At 62.1% G+C, this 11507-nt stretch overlaps 1 protein-coding gene across 1 annotated transcript; it reads right to left on the bottom strand.

The window, feature by feature from the left end:
* Window positions 1-7674: 7674 nt before the first annotated feature.
* Window positions 7675-10852, bottom strand: TLX3 (T cell leukemia homeobox 3). Its single transcript, XM_002710376.6, has 3 exons — window positions 9860-10852; window positions 9244-9487; window positions 7675-8457 (listed from the first exon to the last, which is right to left on the bottom strand). Exons 1-3 carry the CDS (start codon window positions 10419-10421, stop codon window positions 8247-8249), a joined length of 1017 nt encoding a protein of 338 aa, XP_002710422.2. The 5' UTR covers window positions 10422-10852; the 3' UTR covers window positions 7675-8246.
* Window positions 10853-11507: the final 655 nt, after the last annotated feature.

Below are 11507 nucleotides of genomic sequence, written 5' to 3'. Positions count from 1 at the left end.
CCCATTTGCTGGAGTGTGCGGGTGTGCTTTCAAATCCGGGAGATGAAGTCATAAATCCCAGCGATTGGGAGATGCCGCAACAGGAATATAGTCTTGTAAATTGTCGTCACTGACAAATGGCTTTCCAGCTACCCGGAGTGCAGGTTCCACTTTCTGTTCAGGGCACCCAAGCCACCTTCCTGCAGGGCAGCCTCTGACCCTGACCTCTGCTTGTCCAGCACGGGCAGCTGCACAGCTCAGCTGTGGCTGGGACCATCGCCAGGACTTATTGAAGCACCTACTATGTGCACCATGCTTGCCTGAGCTCCATGGGGCCTCAGGAGGGGCGTGCCTGAGATAGCACAGAGCCAGGCTACAGAAAACTGGTGGATGTGTGAAAAACAAATCCAAGACATCAGCCCAGAACCTGCCCTTGAGGGTTAGTCACTGCAAGCTCCAAGTCTCGTGCTCCCCATGGGAGGAATTTGAGGACACACGGAACAACATCCACTGTTCTTGGTCTTTACATCTTAGACGTGACACTAACATGGAAGTCCCTCCCTCCCTGCTTTCGAATAAAAACTGTGTGGAAGGCAGGGTCTTCACCAAAGGCAGCCCCTTCTGGAGGCAGATGGGACAGACAGCACACTGGCACTGACACTGGGAGAGAGGCAGAGAGAAGAGGACACTGCGTGAGACGTGCATCCCAAAGGCGCAGGCCTTCCTGCCCATGGTCCACCTCCCCCTGACTTCTCTCCTTGTTCTTCCTATGCACACTTTGCCATTGCCTGGTCTCTAGACATCAGCAAGCTTCCCTCTCTCTGAGACAGCCCAGGGAATTCCAGTCTGCCTGGCTTCCTTGTGGGAGAAGCCACATTTTGTGTGGGAATGACACTCCCACACCTGCAGCTGCCCCATCTCCATACAGCACTCCAGCTTGGGTTGGAGGCTTCGAGGCCAGCTTTCGAAATGGACTGGAGCATCCCGGGCTAGCACACGGAGAGAACTGCTATCCTCAACACAGCTCTGAGACCTCGGGGGAGTTGCCCTGTAAGGGTGCTGAGCCTTAGTTCTCCCATCTCCAAAATGGGGTTGAAAACTGTCCCACAAGACTATCGTGGGGACCAAGGGAGAAGATAGGCATGATTGTACTGGGTCGGTATATGGTGCATAGTAGGTCATGAATTAGGCTTTCTGGAACCTGAACACTTGGATTCTGACCCATTCACTATGTGACATCTGGAAGTTATGCAGCACCCCTAAACCTCACATTGGAACTTCAAAATGGAATATTCGTGTCTATCTATGTCCTGGGCCTGTTTTAAGGGTTAAATGCTTGGTCTACTGACTGGCCCATAGTAGGTGTTTTGTAAATGCTACTTACTAGTCCTGGTATCATTTAACAACGAGTCCTGAGATTTCACCATGTGCTAAATTCCAGCAACCAGAGGAGACTGAAGCCCCAGAAGGCAGCAGGGCACCTGGTCACTTTTTCTTAGAGTAATCTGGATGCTCAACCATCAATCAACAGTCATTTCTGGAAGGTTCTCCTTCAGGGAAGACGTTGTGCAGGGGGAAGGAAATGAGTATTTAAAACTGGGTTTGAAGTCCAGCTCCACCACTTCATTTCTGACCATGAGCCTTCTGATTGTGAACTTTAGTTACCACTAATAATACGAGTAAATGTTTCCTCACAGAATACAGAGGAGGAGGTAGAGTTTGAGCTGGCAATGAGCATACCCACATTCCACGTCAGTGTCTGGGTTCCAATCCCACCTCTCCTCCCAACTCCAGCCTTCTGCTCATGTGCACCCTGGGAGGCAGCAGCAGGTCAGCAGGTGATCCCAAGTACTTGGGTTCCTGCCACTCAGGTGGGAGACCTGGGCTGAGTTCCTGGCTCCTTGCTTTAGCCTGGCTCAACGCCAGTCATTGCAGGCATTTGGGGAGTGAAACAGGGGATGGGAACTGGCTCTCTCTCTCTCAAATAAATGAAATAAAAATTTAAAAACAATGCAGATGAGGACTTTGAGGCTCAGAGAGGCCACATAACCCATGAGAAGTAAAGTTAGGATTTGAACCCAGGCCTGTGCAAGCTCCACCTGTGTGGCTGGCATTTTGGTGCTAATAGCAAAGTGCATGTAACTGCCATCTTCCCTCCCTCAAGCGGAAAAATCCTTGGGGCTCAGCCTAGAGAGGAGGCGTTAAGCTGCCTCTCAGCACCAGCCACAGGGATCACCAGAGCCTACACTTTAGCCCTGGCTGGGGGCTGGGATGGGACAGAAGCAGCCCCCAGATCCTCTCAAAGAAAGCCAAGAGCCAGCACGTTGCAGTCACCTGTGGGACGTCCCAAGGAGAGACAATGGGATAGGAATGGTAGCAGCCCCTGCAACAACGATTTTAAAGGACAACCAGGATTTTCTGGTCTGTGTGTGACAAGGTTGAGGAATGACAAGGCAGCCTGGCCGGAGTTCCCTTTGCAGTTACTTGAAGACCTTGGCTTTAATAACAGGGAGAGGCCTCTGTGGACAGAAGCTTTGGAGCTGGAGTTCCTGGGAATGCATTCAAGTCCTGGCACCAGAGTGCCCTTGGGGATGTTGCCTCACTCCTTGGAGCCTCAGCTTTTTCATCTGCAAAATGGGCATTACCGCAGTGCCCTTCTCCGGGGACCCCCCTGGGGATTCCGAGATTGTGCTCGGTGCTCGGTGGCTGCCTGGCTCAAGATCCATCGTGGGCGGGCGCAGGTGGCCGCAGTTCTGAAGGGGCTCTCCCTGCTGGGACTCCATCCAGCCTCAGGGGGACCCCACCTGCCCCGCCCAACAAACGAACACGAAAACAGCAGACAACACAGCGCTGCCCTCTCTCAGGGCTGGGTTCCCTTTCTGCCTCCCAACCCCACCCCCTCTTCCTAGCAACAAAAGTGACCCAGCTGTGGCGGCCCCGACAGCAGGTGCGAGCTCCGGGCTGTTGAGCGCGCTGGGTATTCCCGGGCGCCCGTGGGGCCCCGCACCACCTTCTCCTGCCCCAGGGCACCTGGCCCACTCCTACCCCAGCCGCCCGGGGGAGCGAGGCCGGGTCCTCTCCTGGGGCGCTCCGCGCACCCGTCGCCGAGGGCAGTGGATTTTTCCGGGATGAGGGCGAATGAGGCAAAGGATGCACAGCCGCCCGGGGCTCCAGGCCCTGGAGAGCTTGAGCGCTTGCTTCCTGGAGGCCGCCATCGATGGATGGCTTGATGGCGAAAAGGGCGCGCTCCAGGTAGCCGGCCAGCGCGGTCCGCAGGCTTTCAAAGCCCGTCTAAGAAGCACCCTGCACTGGGGGATTTGGTTTCTGAAAATCAGGGGAGTCTGGGTCAGCACAAGTCTCTCTAATGAGCCTGCGGATGGCGGTACCCCAGCCTGCGCTCCGGGTTCCGGGCTCCGGTCCGGGACGCAGGCGGCAGGCGTTCGGGTCCAGAGCCGAGTCAGGGCTCCTGGGTGAACCTGGGCGGGGCAGCCTTCTTTGCTCAACTTTCTATTCGTAGAATTGGAGCACAAGACTGTCCTGGGGACTCCGCGGGATGACAGAGCGTGTAAGATAATAAAAACAAAAACACGCTCACACATTCTGTTCAAATGTTTTTCTCCTGCCATTTCGCCGCTCGCCACACCGACGGAGCACACCGAGGCGCTAAGCGGCAGCCGGTCTGACGCTAGAAAAGGTTTTCGTTTCCACTAAGGGCAGATGTGACCGCCGACCCCAGGGTGAGACCAGGACACCCGGTAGCCTTGCCCGGTCAAGCCAGGGGCAGGTTCTGGGCGACGTGGTCACCCTCTGCCGCCAGGGGCCAGAGAGGTGAGCCGAACACCACCACCACGGATTCAACACTCGCTCTATTAGTAGGCATCGAATTAGATTTTTATCCGAAAATAAAAAAATATTTTAAACGTGTTTTTGTTTTCACAGTAAATCGAGAATCTGCTGTACTATCAAATTATAATAAAAATAAACTTTGTTATTCTTCAATGACATGCTAGAAGCCAGAACTACTCGTTCAGGGCCACACAAACAGGGAACCGACGGAACCGAGGGGAGACCCCCAGCCACCGGCGCTGGCTGGCCGGAGAGGAGCCGGCAGCCCGGCCGGGGTTTTTGCGAGGGTCCGACCCAAGAGTGCGCGCCTGGGCCTGTGCGTCGCGAACCGGGGACGCCCTTAACCGAGCCGGTGCTCCCGAATAGGGTGGGCCGACGGATGTGGATTTCGCGCCGGGAAAATCGCTTCGCTCTTGAGAAACCTTCGCCACTCGCGCACGCAGGCGCAAGCACCACACTCGCTCGATGTGGGTTTTTGATGCGCCGAGGCCGAGGTTGGGATTTTGACCAAGGTTCTCGGGGACCTTCCGTGTGGTTTCGATTCAGGCCCTGCGCGGGGTTGGAGGCCCCATTCCGCGGCCCCTAAGCCCGAGCGCCTGGCCCCGCTGCGAGGGAAGGCGGCGCGCGCCGCTAGCAGCAGCCTAGGCCGTGGCGGGCGAAACGGCTCAGCGGGCGGCGGGCCCCTGCTGGCACAGCCGCGTCCTTCGGCTGCAGGTCGGCGAGAGGCGCCTCGCACCCCAAAAGAGTGCCACTCTGGGTGAAGAGGGCAGGTGGAGGTCGCCCGGCCCAAGGGCGCACCGGAGCCTCTGGCCTCACCGCTGAGCTCCCGGAGGCCGCTGCCAAGTCTCCCCTCTTCTGCATCGGCGGCAAACGGGGGCCAGCACGCAAGCCTGGGGAGCCAGTTTCACCCCAGCTGGAGCAGGGGAGCCGGTGTGCCCCACTCTCACCCCAGGCCTAGTGTCAGGGCGGATGCAGGGCCCCAGGTCCGCCTTCCTAACCCTCATTACGCCGGAGCTCCCCTTACTTTCCCCTCCACCCCTGAGGGTTGTTTCGGCGGCGAGGGCACCTGACTGCCACGCCTGCGCGCCCCAGTACTAACTTCTGAACTTCTCCGAGCCTTAGTTTTCCCATCTGCAAACAGGGGAGGTGACCCCAAGCCTCGCGAGTCGCGGGGAAGCGCAAAGCTCTCCCCCGGTCTGCGCTGCAGACCCGGAACCGCTCCCACTACACACACTGAGTGCCCGGCCCCAGGATTTGCGAAGCGCTTTCTCAAAGGCTCTGATCAGGACGGGTCCTTGTCGCGTGCCCCCATTCCCGGACCTTGCCCGCTGCGGAGCGTACCCGGGAGAGCTGAACCGAGCGCGGCCTAACTCCTGCGAGGGCCTTCGGCCTGTCCCTTCACGCAGCCCGGAAACCCAAGCGCAGGCCGAACTTGCGCGACAAGTGCGTGTGGGCCCGCGTAGCTGCCTCGGGCTTCCCTGTCCTGCATCTGTGAAATGGGTGCGCCTTTAAGGGCGCAAAAGGCGGCGAGCTGTAGCCCTCGCCCTGAGGCCAGCTGCTTCTCTTCCGATGCTTTGCGCGGCCGGGCTGGGCGTCCACACTCACCTATCGGCTCCGGACCTTGGCTGGGAGACGGTCGCGAAGCAAGCGCCCATGCGGGGTCTTCCCGAGCCGTGCTCATTCTTTCCTCTCAAGCTCAGGCTGGGGGAGTCCGCCGGATCAAAACATTAACGCGCCAAGATTCTGCCCCATGGCCCTCCGGTTGGAGGGCCCTGAGCTGGGGGCGTCTGTGGACCCTGGTCCAGAGCAGCCACACCGAGAAGCCCGCCGCGTGGCCTTACATACCGGGAGGAGGGGCTTAGGCACTAAAGGTCCGTGCACCGAGCAGGCAGTCTCTCTCTCCTGCCGGGGGCGCCCCAGCCGCTACGGGTGCGAGCTGGTCGCAGAACATAGAGACCTCCTGGAGTCAGCGCTCAGCCCCCTGACTCCAAGAGACTCCCAGCCCGCGACGCAGAGCGCGAGGCGCCAGAGAACGCCCCGAAGGCCCCGGGTGCGCGAAGGCCAAGCGGTGCCGAGTGCCGCAGAGAGACCCGGTCCCCGACTCCCTGCCCGCCTGGACGCCGACCGCGGCACGGCCTCTCCGCCAGAGACCCTTTGCGCCAAGCGAGGCGTCAGAGAGAAGGAAAGAGGTGACGAACGTAGGTTCGCAACGAGGTCCCACAATCGAGCCTCATCCTGGCAAAACAGCTCGGGTAGTTTAGGAAAACAAAACGCTAGGCCGTAGGAGGAGCAACAGAATAAAACGAAGGGGAGTTGAAAAGCGACGCCAGGCCCTGTAGAAGCGCCAGCCTTTCTCGACCGGCTTTTCAGAGGGGAAAATAAAAACATTTCAGGAAAACACCCTCGGAAGAGACCCCAAGTTCCGTGTCGCCCCCAGGGCATCTGTAAACCCCCAGGGGTGCAGATCCCGGATCTGTAGCATTTGCGCGTGGATTGAGGGCAGGAGGACCAGGAGCAGCCGGGGAGGGGGTGTCAGCCGCGCTCCCCTCCCCCAGAGCCCTGCCAGTATGGACCATCGTGCGGACCGTCCTGTGGTCCGCGTGCAACGAAGGCTCCGAGGCCCTGGGACCCGCGAATGGCTCCGAGGGACGCAGTGGGGGCGAGGCGGGCACGCACTCTGGGACTGGTCCCGAAAGTGTTTAGCCTTGGGGTGCTACTGGGAGCCCGACCGGGACCAGGGAGGAAGGGAGAAAGGTGAGGAAAAAGAGACAAAGAGCGAAGCCAAGAGATTTTGAGGGATGAGACAGGGAAGACAAAAAGGACAAAAGAGGGTGATGGAAAAAGAGAGAGAGAGAAGAAAGGAGGGATTCAGAAATCAAAGCAAAAGAACGAGCTAATAAACATAAAACTATAAGGAAAAGGAAAAAGGAGTAACAGAGAGCAGGAGTAGCGCACAGAAGAGGAAATGGAGAGCAGCGTAAAGGAAGAAATGGAGAGGCCAGGAAAATAATTTCTCAAGGACCGAAAGAGAATGACGGGCGCGAGGAGGTGATCACGGGCGATTGGAGTATGTGTTTGCTGGAAGGGGCCACCGCTCCCGGTGCCGCAATCCCGACACTTCCAACTCTGGAGCCGCCGTTAAGCTTGTTGGACCGGATCGCGCCGCAGCCCAACTCCGGCCTAAGGTTCTGACTATTCCGGGCGCCCCGCCCCCTCCTGTCCAGTGACGTCACCCGACGTCATGCCCCATCTGGGGTCCCACGCAAACCCGAGAGGGAGTCCTGGGGTTGCGCTTTGCCCTTGCGTTCGGAGACCTGGGCCGTGCACCAGCTCTGCACTAACAGCCCGCGCCAAGTGCGCCCAGACAGCCGGGTCCGTGGGTCCAGCCCTGGGTCCCTTCCCAGGCCCCGCTGGAAAAAGAACGGAGAGCGGGTTTCGGGTTCCCAGGGATGGGGGGGCGGGTTCCTCGTTCCGGCTAGCATTCCAAGAAGTTGGAGACCACCCGGATTCTCACCCGCCCAGGTGCACTAGACTAGGTAACGGCCCAAGTACGGCCCAGGCCTGGCCTTGCACTCCCCAGCGCTGGTCCGCGTGCGGCCTTCGGGCCTCCAAGCGCCTTCACCCTCAGGGCGCAGGCACCCGGGCTGCGGGAGGCCGGCACGAACTGACCTGCACCGCGCATCCTCCGCGGGGCCGCGGCCGGGGTCCGAGCTGAGCCGAATGCCGACGAACCTTGGAGCCGTGGACGCGCCCCCCGCACACCGCCGCTCGGCTGCTACCGCCGCAGGGGTGGGGCGCAGGGCTGAGGTCGCCAAGCATTATTGAAACGAAAACGAAATAAAAGCGGCGTTAAGTGAAATAGCTAACTTTTTTATTAAATAAAACGACTTAAATAAAAGGAACGGAAAAAGGAGAGGAGTGGACCCAGCCTAAACGCAGGGTGACCCCGGCCCCTGGAGCTCCCCCCCGCCGCCGCGGGGCCGGCCGCCCCTCCCCCAGCGGCCCCCCGCGGTGGGGGGAGCTGAGGGCGGGTTTCTAAAGAAAAAAGCCAAAAGTTTTATTATTTACACGTTTGGGCAAAAGTACAAAGTATAATACAGGCGCCCAGCCCGGGGGGATGCGGGCGGGGGGCGGAGAAACGTAAGGCGCTTTCTTTGTCAGGCCCGGGCCTGGGGCGGGACGGGGCGCGGGGCGGGGGGGGGCTCGGATTGTGCAGCCGCGCGGAGCCCGGGCCCAGCCCCCCTCCGCGGCCGGCCGGTTTGCTGAGGCGCCCCGGGGCCTCCTGGGGCTTGGTGTCCCCTTCCCTTCTCGGCCTCCGGTGCCTCCCTCCTCCCGCCCCACCTCCCCCAGCCCGGCTGGGGGGTCCGGGGCGCCCCGCCGGGCGGGGGCGGCGATCCGCGGCGACGGTGCGCGCGGGCGGCTCACACCAGAGAGGTGACGGCGGGGACCTTGGAGCTGTCCTCCTCCCAGGGCTGTAGATTCTGCAGGGCGAAAAGCGACGAGTTGTGCAGACAGAGCGGATCGGGTTGGATGGAGTCGTTGAGGCTCTTTTGGAAGGCGTCGTGTTGCAGCTGCAGCATGAGCCGGCTCGCCTGCTGCCGCTCCGCCTCCCGCTCCTCCGCCGTCTGCCGCCTGCACCAGGGGAGGGAGAGGGGCAGCCCCGTCATACACCCGGCGCGGCCCTCCCCGGAGCTTCCCGACCCGCGCTGGACGCCGCAGGCCCGCGTCTACGGCGCGTGGCCCGGGGTCGAACGTTTTTGTGGCTCACGCAGGGGTCACCGGGAGGGAACTGTGTCCACTTGCATGCCCGGATCCTCTGGCTGGGCCAACAATATTGTTTTTTCGCGGGATAACAAGGGTGGGTACAGGGAATGTTTTAAATGGACTCGGCCCCGTGGGCAGCAGGGGCGCCGGGAATGTTCTACATCCCCGCGGGGCGTCCGGGGCCCGGGCAGCCTCACCCCGTTCTGCCAGGCCCTGTCTCGAACCCTTTTTTCCAGGATGCGATCGCTTCGCTGTTTACGGGTTAGATGGAAACGAATCGGATAGAGACTGGACTCAGAGTGGGACACGGAGCCCGCGAGGAGGGTCGGGAATCGGGGAGGGCGGGCAAGGCTGAGGGAGGGGAAGAGAGGGCTGGGGGTGGGGGGAAGCGGGGAGGAGGGGGAGAGCAGGTGAGCGGAAATCGAGCGAGCGCCAGGAGACAAAACGCCGGCAGTTGGAGGTGCTGATGAGGTTGGGGGTGGCGGGTGGGCACCGAGGAGCAGCCGAGACGCTCCAGCGATGGAGAGAGAAAGGGGTAAATAAAATCCGGGAACGGGGAGGCGGCCTCACCAGGTGGAGAGGGCGCGGGGCTGCGGCGCGGGGCGGGGCAGGGACAGGGCAGGTGCAAGGTGAGCCGGGCCCGGCCTCTCTCACCGCCACTTGGTCCTCCGGTTTTGGAACCAGGTCTTGACCTGCGCGTCCGTCATTTTGAGGGACTTGGCGAGCGCCGCCCTCTCGGCCGAAGCCAGGTACTTCTGGCGGTGGAAGCGCTTTTCCAGCTCGCAGATCTGCACCCGGGAGAAGGATGTGCGCGGCTTCTTACGCTTGGGCGGCGTCCGGTTCTGGTAGGGGTGGCCGATGCGCCGGGTCACGGTGAAGGGCGTGAGCGCGGCCGCCGCTGCGGAGACACGCGAGGCCCCCTGAAGCCCTGTCCGACCCGGCCGCCGCTCAGGCCCCTGGCGGACGCTGGGGCGCCGCGTGGGACACAAAGTGCTCCGCTGTGTCGCTGGTCGCGCGCGTCCCCAGAGGCAGCCGGCGGGTCGGGAGACGCCCCCTCCCCTTTCTCCTTCTCCCTCCCCCGGACACGGGTTTCTTTTCCCGCAACTCGTCGCTTCCCCTCCCCTCTACCTCTGCCTGGGGCCCTGGGCGCCAAGGCCTCCGCCGCGCTAGGGCCTCCGGATTCGTTTCCGGGGGGTGGAGCGCACAGGGCGCGGCGCCCCTGGCCCCCCGGAGGGCTGAGGCCTGGTGCCTGTTGGCCCGCTGGGCTCACCTGTGAAGCGGTCTTTCACGAAGCGGCGGCTGCTCTCCATCCAGGGGAAGTTGAGGCCGCCCAGACTGGAGACTGTGGGCACGGAGGGCATGGCGGGCAGCGCGCTTGGCAGAGGCGGCGGCACGGCCCCGGGCAGCGGCCTGTGCGCCGGCACCCGGATCACTCCGGCGGGCGCTAGGCTTAGGTTGACACTGTAAGATCCCGCGTCCTCGAAGGGCGCGCCGAGGCCGGCAAAGGAGGCGGGCAGCGACGGGTATGTGGCGCCTGGACGGCCCCCGGGGGGCCCTCCCAGGTAGCTGGCGCCGTCGGGGCCCCGCGGGGCGGGCGCGCTGTCCTGGTCCGGGCTGTTGAGGATCTGGTCGATGCCGAAGCTGATGGGCTCGTGCGGGTGCGGGGTCTGCGCGCTGGCGGGCGCCTCCATCCTGGGTGGGCGGAAGGGCTGGGCCGGGCTGGGCGGGGAGGCGGCTGGGTCCCCGTTACGGCGCGGCCATGGAGCGCCCGGCGCCTCTCGTCGCACTGAAACTTTGCCAAGAGTGCGCGGGCCCGACAGGCTCTGTGTCATCTTTCTTGAACCGAACCTGGAGTTTCCGCTGCTAATTCCTCTCCCGCCGCAGCCATTGGCTGCGATCAACAAGCCTCTCTCCTCTCATTGGCTCTTGGCTTTCAATAAAGGCCTAATTCATGGAAATAGGAGCTTAGGGACTGTTCCAAGGTGACATCATTTTAACAAACGAACAATAGGTCAAATTTATTAGCCGGGATAATGGGCGGCGGATATTAGCGCCCGAACCGCAGCCTCCCAAACCCGGAATCTAACGAAGCTGCAATTAGCAGACGCTCCCCGCTCCTCCCGGGCCCCGGCCGCTTCCCCGCCGCCGCGCGGGGCGGGCAGGACGCTCCGCCCGCGAAACTGTCTTTTTGCAGAGGGGGTTTTCGTTTTCTTCCAAAATGTTTCCTCCGCGCGAAAACCGAACCCAGTGAATCCTGTCAACCACAGCGGAGTTGCGGCCCCGGAACGACTCCCGCGGAATCAGCGGAAGCCTCTCGGAGAATTCGCCGCCGAAGGAGCAACGAATCGGGCGCACTCCAGGGCGCAAGGTCCGCACTCCCTGCGCCCCGGGTGAGGGGAGCGCCGTGGCTTTCTGCGCGCTCCGGAGGACACCGACCCGCGTGGGGAGAATTCGCCCTGCTCACGCTTCGGCCGCGGCGTCGTGGCCACTTTGGAGACGCTCCCTGGTTCGGGCCGGGCGGCCCGAGGCGGGAGTCTGCAGGTGCCCACGCGTGCCTGGCCAACCCTGGCAAGGGACCCCGGGTCCCCCGGCGGGGAGCGGGGATATCGCCCTTGGAAATTCGTTGCAGGATGGACGGGGCAGGGGTCGCGCGGTGGGGGGCCTCCTGAGGCTCGGAAGGTCTCGGGACCTCGGGTTGCTGGGATGGCAAAAGAGAGGACGACTCCTGTTGGGGGCAAATAGCGGGATTTCTCTGGGAATCGTGAGCACTGAGCCCCTCCTGGTTCCAGTCCGACCTGGGCGTTTCGCGCCCTCGGAGACTGCCCAAGCAGGCCCGGGCCCCGAGGCCAGAGCGCACGCGAAGCGGGCACCTTCGGCGCCAGCCTGCGGGAGGCAGAGCCGGGTTCGCTCCCGGCTCA

Source organism: Oryctolagus cuniculus, chromosome 6 (assembly GCF_051225735.1).
Source record: "Oryctolagus cuniculus isolate XC-2025 breed Fujian yellow rabbit chromosome 6, ASM5122573v1, whole genome shotgun sequence".
Taxonomy (NCBI): domain Eukaryota; kingdom Metazoa; phylum Chordata; class Mammalia; order Lagomorpha; family Leporidae; genus Oryctolagus; species Oryctolagus cuniculus.
Note: the sequence above shows the minus strand (reverse complement) of the source record. Positions and strands in the feature narration are given on the sequence as shown.

Coding starts and splice junctions, on each gene's coding strand:
- TLX3 (XM_002710376.6), bottom strand. CDS start 10,421: ATGACACAGAGCCTGTCGGGCCCGCGCACTCTTGGCAAAGTTTCAGTG. Junction 9,488..9,859: donor CGTGAAAGACCGCTTCACAG/GTGAGCCCAGCG, acceptor GTGTCTCCGCAG/CGGCGGCCGCGCTCACGCCC. Junction 8,458..9,243: donor AACCGGAGGACCAAGTGGCG/GTGAGAGAGGCC, acceptor CCCCTGGTGCAG/GCGGCAGACGGCGGAGGAGC.